This window comes from Wyeomyia smithii, chromosome 1 (assembly GCF_029784165.1).
Source record: "Wyeomyia smithii strain HCP4-BCI-WySm-NY-G18 chromosome 1, ASM2978416v1, whole genome shotgun sequence".
Taxonomy (NCBI): Eukaryota; Metazoa; Arthropoda; class Insecta; order Diptera; family Culicidae; genus Wyeomyia; species Wyeomyia smithii.
Window position 1 is genome coordinate 184451243 of NC_073694.1, and position 17554 is coordinate 184468796.

At 42.5% G+C, this 17554-nt stretch overlaps 1 protein-coding gene across 8 annotated transcripts in view; it reads left to right on the forward strand.

Moving 5' to 3' along the window:
* LOC129721020 (FERM domain-containing protein 8) overlaps window positions 1–17554 on the forward strand; it is a 147929-nt gene that overhangs the window by 8250 nt on the left and 122125 nt on the right. Inside the window, exon 2 of one of the 8 annotated variants that reach the window (XM_055673068.1) lies at window positions 13294–14793. In XM_055673068.1, the coding sequence (XP_055529043.1) occupies window positions 14726–14793 (68 nt within the window). In that variant the 5' untranslated portion in view covers window positions 13294–14725. The remainder of the gene's footprint in view (window positions 1–13293; window positions 14794–17554) is intronic. The other 7 variants (XM_055673059.1, XM_055673075.1, XM_055673085.1 and 4 more) reach the window with 7 other exon arrangements.

Consider the following 17554-nt stretch of genomic DNA (forward strand, 5'->3'; position numbering starts at 1 on the left):
CCTTTCACCCAAAAGAAGGCCTTAAACGCGTCGGATTTTTCCGTGTAGACATCAGAGCACTCTTTGTCCCACCACGGAGTGGGAGGCCGTTCTTTGATCGTCACGCCGGGATATTTCTTCGTTTGGGCTTGCAACGCGGCGTCGAGAATCAAGCCCGCGAGGAGGTTGTATTCTTCAAGTGGTGGGTGATGTTGAATCGACTAACAGCTTCTGATATCATTTCCTCGTATAATTTCCAATCGATATTCCGTGTGAGGTCATACGGAATATCAACTGATCGCGTGCGAGTTGAACCATTATCAATTGAAATTTGAATAGGCAAATGATCGCTACCGTGAGGATCAAGGATTACCTTCCATATGCAATCCAACCGTAGCGATGTTGACCATAAAGATAATTCTAAAGCACTGGGGCGCGCTGGAGGTTTCGGAACGCGTGTCATATCCCCGTTGTTTAATATTGTCATGTCGAACTCGTCGCAGAGGTTATAGATCAAAGAGGAACGGTTATCATTAGAAGAGGAACCCCAAGCCACGCCGTGAGAGTTGAAATCTCCCAAAATCAAACGTGGTGAGGGAAGAAGTTCTATTAAATCAAAGAGCAGCCGTTGCCCAACCTGTGCTCTGGGAGGAATATATATTGAGGCAAGACAAAACTCTTTACCTTGTATTGTCATTTGACATGCGACAGCTTCGACGCCTGGGACCGTGGGAAGGTTAATACGATAGAAGGAATAACACTTCTTAATCCCTAGAAGTACTCCTCCGTAAGGGGTGTCTCGGTCGAGGCGAATTATATTAAAATCATGGAAGCTAAGATCTACATTTGAAGTGAGCCAAGTTTCACAGAGGGAAAATGCATCGCATTTATGCTTATTAATCAAAACTTTAAATGAATCAATTTTGGGGATGATACTTCTACAATTCCACTGTAAAATAGAGATAGAATCCTTCATCTCAGCCGATGAATTAGCCATCAAAGGATACGATCGCTGCAAGGAGGGGCCATTTAGCAGTCAACTGCTTCAAAAACGTTTTAACTGTTGGTAGAAATGCCAGCAGAAGACTTCTAAGAGGATCAGTTATGTTGAAATTTTCAAAAATCCAGTCCACAATATCTGAAAACTTCAGCAGTCCAGATTCTAGCTGAATCTTGGACGAAAAAGAAGGAACAGTTGGGTTTTTTGATGTTCCTGGAAGTGCTGGAAACTCCTTATTTGAATTCAGTTTTGCCAATCCCGGAGGAGTTTGCTTCGGATTTTCTACAGCACTTTTTTGTTTCTTAGTATCCGTCACTTCAGATGGAGACCTTCTCTGTCCTTTCCTAGGAAGCCTAGGAGAAGAAAGGTTTTTCCTCTTCCTAGATTTCCCGGGTTCAACAAAAGAAGATTCCCCAACTGAATCGTCAGAATCAGACTCATCGGATGGCAAGACCTCGAAGAGATTCGGGGAAACCAGTTTGGTGGCAGCGGCCTCTTTGAGCATTTCTGCGAAAGTGCGCTTAGAGCGCTCTTTCAGAGACCGCTTGATCTTGTCTTGGCGCTGTTTGTACGCGGGACATGCAGACAGCTCATGCGGAGTCTGCCCACAATAAAGGCATTTTCAGCACCCTTATTACAGGCGTCATCCGCATGTTGCTCTCCGCACTTGCCAGTTTGCCACAACGTGCTTTATTGCCACAGTGGGAGACCGTATGGCCCAACTGTTTGCACTTGAGGCAATTCATTACCCGCGGTACAAACAAGCGCACGGGCAGACGCACCTTGTCCACGAGCACATAGCTCGGCAGAGCAGACCCGGCGAAAGTCACGCGAAAAGAGTCTGAAGGGGTGTAAGTTTTTACACCCTTGTCGAGCGATACTGAATGTAATTGCTTACATTCAAGTATCTTGGCAGGTTCAAGGCTAGAATCCTTGAGGAGGCCTTTTCCAGCCTTCAACAGGTCCTCGACAGTCAGACTCGATTCGCTGACCACACCGTGAATCTCAACTACGCGAGCTGGAATGTACACGTGGTACTCCCGCGTGAAGAGCTCACAAGCAGCAATCTCGTCGGACACCAAAACACGCAGCTTATTCGGGCGTACTTTGGTAATTTCAGTCACGGCTGTAAACCGTGCCAGATCTTTACATATTTGCATCGTGTTCAATGCTTTCACTTTCGGCCGGAAAAATACAGCCCCAATACCAACTTTGCCCTCCGGATACTGCTTAAGCCGATGGGTAGCTTTCTGCGGGGTTCCATTCTTAACCCTTGGAACTTTGTATCCTGGAGGGCTAGGCGGTAGAACGAGCGGGTTTTCATCCCCGCGTTCGTCGTCCATGTTGGATGCGTAAGCCACACACGCAAAATGCCAATCAACAAATAATATTGTAGAAAAAAACCAAGAGAAAAAAAACTACTTATCTTCTGCAGCCGCTCTCCACCGCAATCAGCGCACGGGCGATGCCAATCTCCAGTCTTTCACACAAGAATCCGCTAGCAAAAGCTGCAGCCGCTCCAGCCACACAGCAGCACCAGTACAGCCAAACAGCAGTACGCCGGGTACTGGATCTCTCGCAGTAGCGACACAACGTACAGTCTGTGGCGTACGGTAGTAATAGGCGATGATGCGTTCCTTTGTCTTCAATAGACGACGGCAACGAGCAGCAGTGCACACGCAATACAATGCACGGTGACCTTGAAGGCGATTAACTGGTCGGCACTATCGAGATCGAATTAAAATTTCGACCGAACACGACGAGAGCACAACTCGGAATGTAGTAAAAGCACTTGATTTCACTTTATTTAGTTCGTTCTTCTTAGCGGTAGTTCCTCTCATCGCTGTCACCAGGTTGTGGGGGTCACTTCGACTGCCCACCAGAATATGTGATAACGGACGAAAGAAATACGAATCAGAAATCCTGTATGTGCGGTCAGAAGGGCCACACGGAATCGCGTTTAATTTATGATTGACTCTTCAGTACAATATAACTAAAAACTCTAACCCTGGAGAACACACTCCGCCTATCTCTGTTACTCTACTGGCCTCTCCTCGGCCTATCCTTGTTTTAGCACATTACATGTGGGATTAATCCCACTTAAGTATGCTTTTAAGAACATCTCCGGCGTTCGCTCCGCCGCACAGTGCGTTGAATGTATGGGAACGCGGGACAAAAATCAAAACAGCCATTCTAGTATTTTTTTCAATTGGTGTGACACGAAAAATGTTAAGTACCGATGAGAGCTACTATTTGCACAATTGACGAATGTCAAATACGTCATCGCAAAAATGTCTCAAACGCCATTTTTTTGTACAGAAGCATAGAATGATAATTTTCCAAGAATATTATTCATTTCGAGATAAAAGGCTTGAAAAGCATTTTAAAATAATTTCTAGGCGATGAAAAAGTGACCTAAACGCCATCACATTCAGTTTTTATGATTATTTCTATTTTATTCTGTTTTAATTGTGTTTATTTACGGTTTATTGTTACAAAACATCTAGACATTGTTAATTCAGAAATCTTTTATGTGTTTTGCATATAAATTACGTGTTATACATAAAAATAAGGGACAGATGTCCGACAAATCGCTCACTCTTGGTTCCAGAGGTATCATTCGAAAACGCGAATTTCGGTTGAAAGAGCAAACTTGAGCAATGGCAATCACTTCCAAAGTTTGAAAGACGTTCCAAATAAGAGGAAAAAGTGAAATTCAGAGAGGTACTTTGGGGTACTTGTTTTGACAATCGATTTTAAATCGAAAGTGTCTTTTTTCTCTTAGCATTAATAAGCATGACTAAGAAGCTTTTAACTTCCAAATGCGCTACGTTATGTCTAAATAGTAACATGTGAAATGTAGTAGTTACATGTTTCTACCGTTGCCATCTTGGTTTTAACATGAAACGATATAGAGTATAAAGAAAATTAATTTGAAAACTAAGATTTTTTTTAAATAACGTGTTACTTGAATAGTTGAAACCACTTCGCAGTAGATGCATGCCATAATCGCATGAGTGAACTTGGGAGATTACTAATATCATTACAGTATGTCTCAAACATGTATAAAACATACTAGCATACAGAATTGGTTCAATAAGAAATCCACTTTTTTGATTTTGGTCTATGGAACGTTGCACTGTGCGCCGTACTGTTTTGTTTGTGAACAACACGCGTGACGAGTTACGCGGCGCATCAAGTATGGTTTTTATTCTAACTGTGCTTACCAGTGGCGTAGCTATGGTTTGGTGGGCCTGGTGCGGTAACAAAAATGTGGGCCCCAAATGAAAATGACTGGGCAGTTTTTTCTTCCATAAAAGGATTCGAGACAAACAAAAACCTTAGATTTTTCTACTTATTTATTCCGTTGTCCGCAAAGTCAATAATCAGGTATTTAAATACTCACTTTTCGAGCCGTTTGGTTGGCAAAATCAGAAATTACAGATTCAAAATCAATGGAATCAGTAATTTCACGTTCGATTGATAAAATGGCAAGGTTTGTTAATCTCAAGTTACTCATCGTTGACCTCAAATAGTTCTTGATCAACTTTAACTTAGAGAAACTTGATCAACTATTTTCGGGTGCATATAGTTTCGCGTGAACGCAGATTATTTCCCTGGCTTTGTTTCATGTTATCGTTAGCCATACAGCAACACAGATAGACAGCGTTTTCCAGACTTGGTAAAAGCACCGCTCCGAGCCGCTCGGTGACATCGCCAAATTATAGACACAAAGCACCACGAGCGTATTATCGTCTTATGTGACATTCGTAGCAAGCACCAGCTCGGTGCAATAGCTAAAAAAGCTACGAATGCAATGCGATAATCTTGTGTTCGTCTAGACACCTGTAGGCACGTTGAGCATTTTTTTCTTTTTCGTTTTGTTTTGATCTGTGAAGAGATATTTAAAATATAACGCAATTTAAGCCTCATATTACAGGAAATATGTACCGAAACGCATGCTTTCTTTAAATGAAACAAACAAATTCGAATAATTGCAACTGCTACAGGTAAAAAATTTTCACGGCATGTTCTTTTGAAACTATTAAACAGAACATTATTTTGCTGCTCTATTACATTAAATTTCATTTCATTGAATTCATGACATTTAAGTTCAAAAACAACACAAATATATAGTCACCCACTCACCCGCATACATCGTCAGCGCTCACCCTCTGCACTAGCTGTAACCAGGGATGCCACATATACAGATTTTTCTGTATTTTACAGATTTTTAAACTGAAAAAGCAATACAGAATCTGTATTACAGAATTACAGAATATTGCCAAAAATACAGAATTTACAGATTTTCTTGTTATGAGCATGAGTATGATTGACCGCCCGCTGTTGCTACTCCGTTATTGCCAGATCAGCTGTAATTACACAGAGAACCAACATTTTACACATTGAGAACCAGATTTTACACATTGAGATGATGCTTGGGACCAACATGCATCCTCAATGTGTAAAATCTGGTGACCTTAATCTATATATTAGGCAATACTAGCGCCGGCCGCATCCTATAAAACGCAGGTCAAAGAAGGAATTTGTATAGGAAAATGTTGACGTGATACTCGCTTATTGGAAGCCGAGAACACCTCTGCACTTCCACGAGAAATCACTGGGATGTTGGAGAAAGGGCAAGGTACACAGCAGGGTTCGTTTTGGTAAACGATGCGCTGGTTTCAAGTGTCGGGTTCTTTAGAACAAGTATCGCGCGAACAAGTCCATTATATCCGCCATGATATTCATAATGCGATTCGAACTTATTCTGTTTTACAATGTAACACCGCAACAATAAACCGTACGCAAGGATACTGGACCTTTGATCAAATTGGGACAACTTCAAATGATATGATATCTCCTCGTAAGGTGATCCTCTTTACACCAAAATCTATTGCGCGTTGTTGATCTATCTGCAGATAATTTGACCTCATGAAGGTATCGACGCGAAGTCACCAGGGGTTCGGTCAACCGGACATTTTCTACCTAATTGATCGACCAACGACGTTTCTCGTACACACTTTGTCTGCTCTAAAAAAAAACGATACGATCCCGCGAAAAACACACCTGAAAAACAGAATATAACAATGTTGCGCGCTTATTACGAAAACTAACCATGAGTATATTTCTTGCCAAACATCGCGATCCTCTGCGTACGACGCACGCGATAAATTTTACAGATTTTTTTGTTATACCAATGAACTGAAATCAATTTTAAAGGTAGAATTCGATTCGATTTTCAAAGTTTTGTAAAAAAAAAACAACATCAGGATTATGTAGGTATCGATACAGAAGAAATGGAATGTGACTTGAACGAAGCCCGAAAACGAACGTTTTGAAATATTTGTCAGGATTTCTATTCAAAATTCGTAAAACAAATTGCAAAGAGGTGCGATTTCACCGATCCTGTTATAAAAATGGCAGCTTTAAGTAATCTTAAATCGTTCGTGGAATTGGAAAATTTAAATGATGCGATAATTCCCCAAATTCGTAACAATAACTGACTGACAAGGGCTGTCTAACGAATTTCGCACGCATGAAAAAAAACCTTTTTGACCGGAAGATTCATTGAAACAAATGACTTAACTTGGTCTGAGCTGTTGAACACCATTAGGCGGGATGGTAATTTCAAGTTTCTATTACAGATCATTTGTGAGAATTTTTTATATAAATCTACACTCTTCGGTTTGTTTAGAACGCATACTTTTAATATATAATTGAAACCAGAAATTGCATGGCCCCTAAGCTAATGATCTCAATTTTAAAAGCTGAAAGCTACGTTGCAGAACAAGAAGGAGATTCTAATATTAAATTAACGAAAACTTTAAAAAATAAATTTAACAAAATCCTGTATGAACATCATGTAGAGAAGAATGAATTTGTTTAAATATGTTCTGTAAGTAAATTTTTTCCATCCAAGATTCTGAGTTTGCTCAATACAGATTTTTAATACAGATTTTTTGGCCCGAGATACAGATATACAGATATTTTCAAAGAAAAATACAGATATAAAAGTGGCAACCCTGGCTGTAACGTGTAATATACATAGCAAAGAGAAGCAGAGTACAAAAAGACGAAGATGCCACGAAGAATAAAAGTAAGCAAAATGATTCGGGGCTACACCGTGCGCTCTATGTAACTTTAGAAAAACACCAACGAAGAGATATCGGCTCTGTGGTGGTGTTCTTCATTCTTCGCGTGCTGAATCATCGACCGAAGCACCCAGCATGAGGTTAAGTTCAGATGGGCAGTTAGACCGGTTCGGTGTTCGCAAGATTTTGGGGCCCCCTTGTGTGGTGGGCCTGGTGCGGACCGCACCAACCGCACCCCCCTAGCTACGCTACTAGTGCTTATGGATGACTTTTTGCAGTCTTCGTCACCCAAGCAAAGCCGAAGCATATTTTGACCTACTTCTGTTCATTTCGCGCAGTAAGAATACGGTGTCCATTCTTCCAGGTTCCAAAATGTGTCAGCTAATCTCCTTGGTCGAGGCCGTCTCCCGGCACCGATGGATGGTAATAAGTAGGGACAATGGTAAGTCGCGATTTCGCGGAAGCCGCGAATTCCGCGAATTCTATCTTCGACCGCGAAATTCACAAAAACCCGCGAAATGCCGCGAAAATAATAAAAAACAGCAACATTCTATGACATTTATGAAACATTTGGATTTGCAACCTACGAAATTCATGAAAACCTGCAACAAGGACAAAGCTAAAGATAAATGGGCACCTAGATGGTGGCAATGGAAGGTCGTTTTCTACGCAACCAATAACATGAAACAGAAAAATTACTTTATTCAGTATTTTCTGAAGGAAAAGGATGCCGCGAAACTACCGCGAAATTCGAATATTTTCTATTTTGCCACCCGCGAATTTTCAACTTTTTTGCCGCGAATTACCACTGTCTCTAGGGATGGAATTCCGCTTCACCCCGTGGCATTTCAATCGCCGGGATAGGTCGCCTGGTCGCTCACCTCTCGCAAACAACTTTACTACGACGTCGCGGTAAACAAACAACAAATGACAGCAAGTCGACACCTTGTGCCTCTTACCTTACCAAACAGTCCCAAGCCGTGGTGTGGGCCTTTGCTGTACGTAAGAGTCGTCTCCATTCCACTCGGTCCATTGCTGCAGTTCGCCAGCTCTGCAGTCTGTGTAGGGTCCGCCGGTCGTCTTCCACCTGATCGAACCACCTTGCCCGCTGTGGACCTCTCCGTCTCGTCCCTTCAGCCTTTAGTCCGATGTACGTATCCACCATCTTCACGAAGGTCCGAGCCACAATGTCGATATCGTCGGCGAAACCAAACAGTTGAACCGACTTTTGGAATATCGTGCCACTCGTGTTAATCCCCGCTCTTCTAATGACACCTTCCAGGGCAATGTTGAACAGTAGGCACGAGAGACCATCACCTTGCCTTAGACCTCTTCGGGTTTCGAAGGGGCTCGAGAGTGCCCCCGAAACTCGAACTACACACATCACTCGATCCATCGTCGCTTTGACAAACCGCGTCAGTTTGTCCGGAAATCCGTAGTCTTGCATAATTTGCCATAGCTTGTCCCGATCGATTGTGTCGTACGCCGATTTAAAATCGATGAACAAAAGATGTGTGGCACGTTATATTCGCGGCATTTCTGCATAACCTGCCGAACCGCGAATATCTGATCCGTGGTGGCGCGGGCACCCATAAATCCCGCCTGGTAGTGCCCCACGAACTGCTTCGCAAATGGTGATAGTCGACGGCAAAGTATTTGGGAGAGTACCTTGTAGGCGGCGTTCAACAGAGTGATTGCCCGGTAATTGCAGCACTCCATTTTGTTGCCCTTTTTGTAGATGGGACACAAAATACCCTCCATCCACTCCTCCGGTACTCGTTCTTCTCCCCAAACCTTGACAATGACCCAGTGCACGGCTCTAGCCAGTGTTTCTCCACCGTAATTCAATAGCTCGATGGGAAGTTGATCCACTCCAGCAGCTTTATTGTTTTTCAGTCGACCAATCTCATCCTCCACCTCTAGAAGATTGGGGGCTGGAATTCTGATGTCTTCTGCTCGGGCACCAAGATCAATTGCCATACCGTCCTCGCACTCTACTGCTTCGCCGTTTAGATGCTCGTCGAAGTGCTGCCTCCACCTTTCGATCACCTCACACTCGTCTGTAAGGAGGTTGCCGTCCAAGCTCCTGCACATATCGGCTTGAAGCACAAGGCCTTTGCGGGAGCTGTTCAGCTTCTCGTAGAACTTCCGAGTGTCGTTAGCTTGGTACAGCTCTTCCATCGCTACGCGATCTCGGTCCTCTTGCTGGCGCTTCTTCCTTCGGAGGACTGAGTTTTGGCTGTTCCGTGCCTGTCGGTATCGTTCCACGTTCGCTCTCGTGCGGTGTTGCAGCATTCTCGCCCGTGCTGCATTCATCTCCTCGACTAACTGTTTGCATTCGCCGTCAAACCAGTCATTTCTATGATTCGGGGGCCTTGTACCTAGTAGCGCTACTGCAGTGTTACCTATGGCGGATCGGATGCTTTTCCAGCCATCTTCAAGAGTAGCTGCGCCAAGCTGCTCTTCCGTAGGTAGCACTGCCTCCAGCTGCTGCGCGTAATCCTGTGCAGCCTCGGCGTCCCGCAGTTGCTCAATGTTTGGTCGCGGCGTTCGACTGCGGCGGGTGTTATACACCGTCGATAGTTTTGAGCGCATGCACACAGCTACTAGGTAGTGGTCCGAATCTATATTCGCACTGCGGTAGGTGCGAACGTTGATGATGTCGGAGAAGAACCTGCCGTCGATTAGAACGTGGTCGATTTGGTTCTCTGTCTGTTGGTCGGGTGATCTCCAGGTGGATTTGTGGATATCTTTGCGGGGGAAGAAGGTACTTCGGACTACCATATCACGGGAGGCCGCAAAGTTTACGCACCGATTGCCGTTATCATTAGACACGGCATGCAGGCTATCTGGTCCGATTACCGGTCTGTACATTGCCTCCCGGCCTACCTTAGCATTCATGTCCCCAATAACGATTTTCACGTCCCGTCACGGGCAGCTATCGAAGACCTGCTCCAGCTGCGCGTAGAACGCTTCCTTCCCGTCGTCGGGTCTTCCTTCATGTGGGCAGTGCACGTTGATGATGCTGTAGTTGAAGAACCGGCCCTTTATCCTCAACTTGCACATCCTTGCGTTGATCGGCTGCCACCCCATCACGCGTTGGCGCATCTTACCCAGTACTATGAAGCCGGTTCCCAGCTCGCTGGTGGTGCCACAGCTCTGGTAGAAAGTAGCCGCCCGGTGCCCGCTTCTCCATACCTTCTGTCCTGTCCAACAAAGTTCCTGCAGCGCTACGAGTTCGAAAATGCGTGGATGTAGCTCGTCATAGATTATCCTGTCGCATCCTGGAAAGCAGAGCGATTTGCAGTTCCATGTCCCAAGTTTCCAATCGTAGTCCTTATTTCGTTGCCTAGGTTTATGCCAATTGTTCCGATCCGTATTATCTCTTACGTTGTTTGTAACATGTTGTTTTCCGGGGCGGCTTGTTGGGCCTTCCCCAACCCCCTGTATCGCCGGGGGACCATCGTGTCAGCTCTGTTTAGAGTCCCACGCTGCCACCAGACGTTGATCAGCCGCTCCTAACATGGAGATCAGACGCTGTTTTGAGCCGCACCATCTTGGTGAACAGACGCTCAGGTTGGCGAAGCATTTCCTCTACCGCCGGAATACGGTTTACGCGCCAATGATCGCGTCGCACCTTCTCACTTAGCTATTGTCGGATGACAACATTGCCCAGGCAACACCAACCAGTTGTATCCATGTTCCAACCGGCAGTCTAGTGTAATCATATGACTCGCGGAGGTGTGAGATAGGAACTTGTGAGGGCCGAAGCTATGTTTGACGCTCCTTTCAGGTTGTCAATTAACCATTTGTTGCCGGCAGGCACTCCGTACTATAAATTTATGTTCATGGCCAGTCTGGTGCGAAAGAAGGGCGGCTTTGACATCCCCTCCCTGCTGATTGTCAGCCTCAGAAGCACCTTCTTAGTGAACTTGGTGTGTAAAACTAAAGAAGGGCGGCTTTGACATCCCCTTCTCGCTGATTGTCAGCCACAGAAGCACCTTCTTAGTGAACTTGGTGTGTAAAACTAATTTCACCTCTGAGCTTACTTCCTTCGAAGAGGGAAGTAAAATACGAAGTGACTACCAACCGTTGCTATTCAGGGTGAGACAGGTCTCGTCGTCCATCACCATCGCCACGTCGCGATTTGCTGGAAAAATCTACTTGACCATCTCATCTATCGCTGCTTATTTGCCTGAAACTCCTAGACCAGTGGACGAGACTGCCGCTTCCTGACTCGTATGTCCTTGATCGACAGGTACTTTTTCACTGTTTGGCCGGTTGCCGACCTTCCGGTTAAGCGCACGCAGCACTTTGGAGCTTCTTGTCGCTCAGGGTCGTCGGCCGTCCGACACCGAACTTTTTTTTTTTGATGCTCTGATTGTTGTCCAGTAGTGCCAAGATGTTGTAGATGCCGGAATTGGCGTATCCGGTATCCACGAATTGCCGCACGATGTCCGTTTTCGATGCGACGGAATACCGTTCCTTGAACGCACACACATCTTAACGGAGTAGCTTTACTGTTTTCGCCATCACGGTCAGAGTTTGACTGATAGAGCTGTCAATTTTTTCTGCTGACTCATGTGTTACTATGATTGATGCTGCAAGGGTAGTTTCGTCAGTGCGTATGAAGGTAAACCTATGGAAAACGGCAATTTTTGTCCATTTTTTTACCGCAAACGTTAGCAGTTTTTCCTAACTGTGTTGAAGATAAATCCAACTCCGGTAAGGTGTCTTCGTCTCGTTCGGGATCCATCTTTCGGTTTTCAGAGCGCTTCCTTTCTCGAACCTGCCATGTTTCCATCCATTATAATCTTGTTGCACAAGGTTAAAATAAAAGCACCAGTGTAGACACTTCGCAGTTAAACAAAAGGGTTGAACACAATAGGCAAGGTTATCTGTCCTAGAGTGCCTATATATAACTAGAGTGGCGCCGTGTCATCCAAAGTAACGCTGGTAACACTGGTAACACTGAACTCTTTTCCCCACACGTATTTAATAGGTTGTTTGCTCAATTGGAATAACACTGACAGATAATTTTTATTCCAATTTTGACAGTGTCGCCACTCTATATATTTACAGGCACTCTACTCTGTCCGATAACAATAATAGTTTAGCTTCACACGCTGTAATTTCAAATTTGCCTATCTGTCGTGCGACATCCAGAGCTAAACTGAGGTTTCGAACATTAGTTTTTAGACATTCCCCACTCCTTCACCATTTTCGTTTAATATAGTCAGACCCAGATAACATAGTTTTGGACTCGTCTGACCTTTTTCCAATCATCATTTATTGTCAATGGAATGTGATCTTGAACCCAGGCCGGCCGTTTCTTGATGTTTATTTTTGTAGATTACTAAGGCTTCTCAGTTTATGTTGATGTTTTTAGATCCGATAGACTTCGATCTTGTTCTGCCTTTCTCAGTTTTCACACGTCAGCCGTCCTAGTGTAGAAGAACCACTCCTTTTGAACTTCTGTTGTGTTATCAATATTTCGGATACTCAGTGAAATTTGTTGTTTTTTTGCATTTTGAAACAAAAACAACCATATTTTGATCACGAAAGCTTCCAAACATTGAAGGAAGAGCTGCGTATCACTATCACACTGTATGAAATGTTTACAAGTGCCAGAACGGCCTGATTTACAATCAAAAGTTACTGTGGGCGAATAACCGTAGTTGTGAAAGTTTTTCTCATTTTTCTACCTTTTACGCTGTTTATGACATGCCTTTTCAAATGATGAGAAAATGATCAGTATTAAAACATAAACCAAACAAATAACAATATCCATTTTACTTACTTGGAGTTAAGTTGCAAACCAAACACAAGTTCAATTGGTAGCTTGGGTTGCTTTTTCAGGGATTTCTGCATAGTCAATCCTTCTACTCATATAAAAATGCAAGATGCAAAGTGCAATTGGGGTCCGCAAATGGTCGGTTCTAAAAACTAGTGTCATCAAAACATTTACTCAACCAACCGTAGCTGAGAGATTAACTGAAACTGTTTATCAACTTTTATCCCTTTTCATAGACTCAGTAACGATTTGAAAATTAGCATGAAACATAAACCGATGTATACGTATTTCAGATATTCATACAGCACCGCCTGCACAAGTTACTAGAAAGGATGAATTGAAATGAGCTCTGTAACCTTGTAATAGGAATAACTTCTCCTTATATTCCAGTAATGCATGTGTTATCCGAATGCTCTCTATTGGAGATTTTCATCTGAACATAATAAAAAAAGGAAAAAAAAACTTCTGACTGCCGTCCTGGCGAGCTGGCTTTCGAGCAGTGCTTACAATGTTTCATTGGGGGGTGGTGGAAAGCTCCCTCGTAACTACAGAGTGGTGTGTGAACCTGTGTGGGTGTCGCTCTCTCGCTCGGTTGGCCGGCTGGATGGAAACCGTGTTGTTGCTGTCAAGTGGAAATTTCGCGAAGGAACATTTTTGTAGACTATTTGTTTTTGGTGCCCTCATTTTGGCTGGTGTTGGTGTGCAGACCGTCTACTTACTCTGTTTGCGTGTAAGTGTGCACTGTATTTTGAGCCTGACATAAAGCAGCAACTCTTTCGATATTAGTTGAGCAAAAATTAGACGATACATATTTTATGTAGATCTTCTAGTACTGGCCTGTAGCTTTGAAATTAAAGCTGGGAACGAGTGTTCGGTTGGAGGCCGACTGAGGGCGGAGTATTAGCCAGCACTTCCTGTAATCATGGGAAAAGTTTGTTACCGAGCGTACTGTGTAATATAGTTTTCAAGTGCAAGTAAAGATTTTTTTCTGCCTTGAATATTGTGGCACAGCTGCCGGGAATGGCCTCGAGCTGGTAGGACAGAGTGGGCGTTTGGACCGCCAGAAGCTACCAGTCGGTTGGAAACGGAAGGCAGACAATGAAAAGAATAGAACGTGTGTATTAGTGAAAAAAGTACTGGATAATTCGTCAGTGGACAACTCCTCTGTTTTGTTTTGATTACAACAGCATTGGTTTTTAGAAAACAATTTCAACGGGTAAAAATTAGTCGCGATGTAGTTGGTGAAGTGAAATTAAAAACTGCGGCGGTCGATAGATATCCATTCGGGGCTTACGCGATTTTCGCAGAGGTGCAGCACGATTCAGGGTGAATTTGCTCCTGCACTCTTGGAATAGGTGCGCGATGATGCAATTTGAATAAATTAAAAAGAGATTCCCGATTTAGTCGGCAATTCTATAATAGTGTAGGTGGAGCAGGTTGTATGCGACCGCAGACGGCAGTTTTGTGGCGATTTGATTGATGCAAATGTTTTGTTCCAACGAATCGTAACCGAACCGAAACAAACTAATCGAATTGCAAGTGGCTGCGCTATCGTCGACAGTGAAGTGCCTACGAGTGGTGGGCCAGAAATATAATTAAGTGGGAACAATTAAAATGAGTAGTGATTTGTTGTCATCGGTAGTGGTATTTCTGTGTAAATTTGTGATTGGCCTTGTTTGAATTTCAAATTCGTCATGCTCCATGGAAATAAAAAAGAAGTGCAATCGAATTAGAAATGGTGCATGTCAAAATTTCTACATAGGGGCTGGTGACTGTTGTGAAAGAGGTTCGTCGTTGAAACGACGGCTTGTTGGGATAAAAAAAAAAACAGTTTGATTGCGGCTCCAATAAGTGCCAATGCCGGTTGGAAATGTTCCCTATCACCATCGAAGGAAATACTCTCCGCAGGTTCCGCCGGATTACCAGTAAGTATCAATTGATATTCATTTTTTTGTGGTGCGTAAAAAATACAGCGTGTTGACCTCGTTCAGTCAGATTTTGCGAGAGTAAATTCAGATTTCTTATTCTTATTATTTTTTGGGCCCTCAAAAGTACTGTTTGATGTGACTGTTGATAAAGGATTTTATGAATCTGTTTTATATTGAACATCATAGCGTTCTGCGGCTTTACGAAGCTTTCCATCATATCAAGAAGACTGGGAACAGCGCAATCTTTTGAGTAAAGGTGGAATTGATGCATGCTAGTGTGTGTGCTGGCGCTGCGAATGCAATTCGAACGCACAGGCAGGAAGATCACTAAATGTCTAAATAACAAGCTTCCATTTTAAAGAGATGGAGTGCGCTGTTTTATTTGACGCTTGTCATTTGTACACTTTGAAAAAAATATGCACGTAAAAATTACCGGAAAAAGTGCCTCATACACCTTCTTTTCACGTAACTTTTGCCGATTTCTCGAAAGCCGTTCATGTGTTAGTGTGTTAGTCTCAACTTCATTGTCAATCGTCTACGTGTTGGTCAAGTAATTATAACCTGATTTTCACGCACCTTTTTACGTGATATTTAGGTGAAACCATAAACAGAATGCATAAACCCCACATGATTTACACGTACTTTTTACTTGTTATTCAGATGGAATCTACGTGAATTTTAAGTAAATAGACTAGACAGCGCATATAAAAAATATAATTTATTTTCAAATACTAAAAAATAATTACTTGTTTGAAATCGTGTCGGAAGTTCACACGAAAAAACAGGAATGACCGGAAAGATGTCGACCGTTCAACCGGCAGGAGGTGTTTCACTCGAAAATGACCGTTGACGATTCCAATCGTCCGGAAAGAATTCACCAACTGAAAATTTGAAAAATGTATATGTTTCCTCTATTAATCTAAATATTATTGCGTGTTTTCCAATATAAAATTAGCTGAAGCAGCTTAGGAGTTCTTTGGACGCCATATTGACTTTTTTTTGCATACTAAAAATTCACGTAAATTCCGTTGTCGGAAACGACACACCACAGTCGCACTAACACTAACAAAGTCAAAACACACAAATACCAACGCGCTCAAACTATTTACATTATAATTTGACCGATATACGTGAATTGACCGTGAATCGTACGTGAAATTTAGGTGAAAGTTACGTAAAATCACGTCACGTCACATCACGTAAAATGGCAGATTTTCTGAAGATCAGTCACTTACGTGATTTTTCAGGTGGATTTTCCGTGCCTATTTTTTAAAGTGTATGAGATCGACCCAGAGTTGCCAGTCTTATTGATAAAATGTTTTTGCTTCCGTTTAGGGATCCGTCGCACGCTGTAGCTTGAAAAATGTTTGTAACAGTTGATAAGGTGTTTGAATTTGTATTAATCACATTGGAATCGAAGTGATCCATTATTGTGAAAAATGTATCTTGTTTCAGTCACCTTGATCTTTGCGTTTGAGCAGTTTCTGGCACAAAAATTGGTGACAATACCACGAAAGCCTCATGAATGACAAACGTGCGGCTTGCGATCTGCATGTTGGCCACTTTTTAGAGACTTGGTCAGTTTTTTCAAGCTGGTCACTCAAAAGTCACTTTTTTCATCAAAAAGTCACTACAGTTATTTTTTTCCGAAAAATAGTCACTAAAGTCACTTTTTACCAACTTGACCAGCCCTGCTTTTTGAATGAAATTTTTGTTGCCAAATATCTTAGATATGATACGTCGAGATCTGTTCTCTCTCAAAAAAATTTTTTTTTTTGAATAACCGACTTTCTGGCACTAAGAGTAAATCAAATTTAACATAAGAGATTTGAATGCAATTCCTGAGAAATTCATGATAATAGTACATATTAGAGTGCTCGATATCGGAACGAAAAGTTCTGTGGTTAGCGATGTCGGTCGGCTAGCTCTCCCACACGATTGCGATGTCTGGTTCCCGAATCCCGATCAGGTCGAGGATCTTTTTGAGCTGAAAATTTTCTCGACTCAGCACTGGGGCATGGTATATCGTTGTACTTATCCTTCAACATGAAAAATGTGCCAAAAACAATAGCGATAACGAATTCTCTCAACTAATAATCTAGTTGATCGAGATCGCATTAGCCCTTCAGGCTAGCGTGCGATGTTGTTTATTGTCCTGTTCCTGTTTAGAGTGCAGTTCGTTTGGTTTCGTTCCGGTTCGGCTCCAAGTCCGGTACGGTCTGTAATTTTGGAACGAATGTTGCCAATGATTTCAATAAAACGTTATTTTATTGAAAGAATCAATCATAAATTCATATATGCATGTTAGAAACTGTTTGATTCAAAAATAACAACTCAAAACAAGTTTTACTATTTATTTTACCATTTATAACTATTTTTAATTTGATGTGTTTTTCGATTAAACAAATTGAGGACTAAATAGTGACACAATGGGCTGACTCGACAGTTTTCCTAACGAATGATTTTTATTTAAGCCAGTATTTCAACAGAAATATTTGTCGAATTCTAACTCTGCTTCAGGGATTGCGATGTTTAGTTCTCAATTGTCGATTTAAAGTAATTCCAAGCGAATCCGTCCTTTCTGAGAAAAATTGCTTCTTTTTAAATAATAAATACAAATTTCAAATTAAATTTGCGAAAAACAACCTTTTTGGTTAATTTAGCCCTGTAAAATTGATGATGTACTTGAAGGATTTCAAAAGTTTGAATAACAGAATTTGATCTCTGACAACAAAAAAATATAGCAGAGGAAATGTTT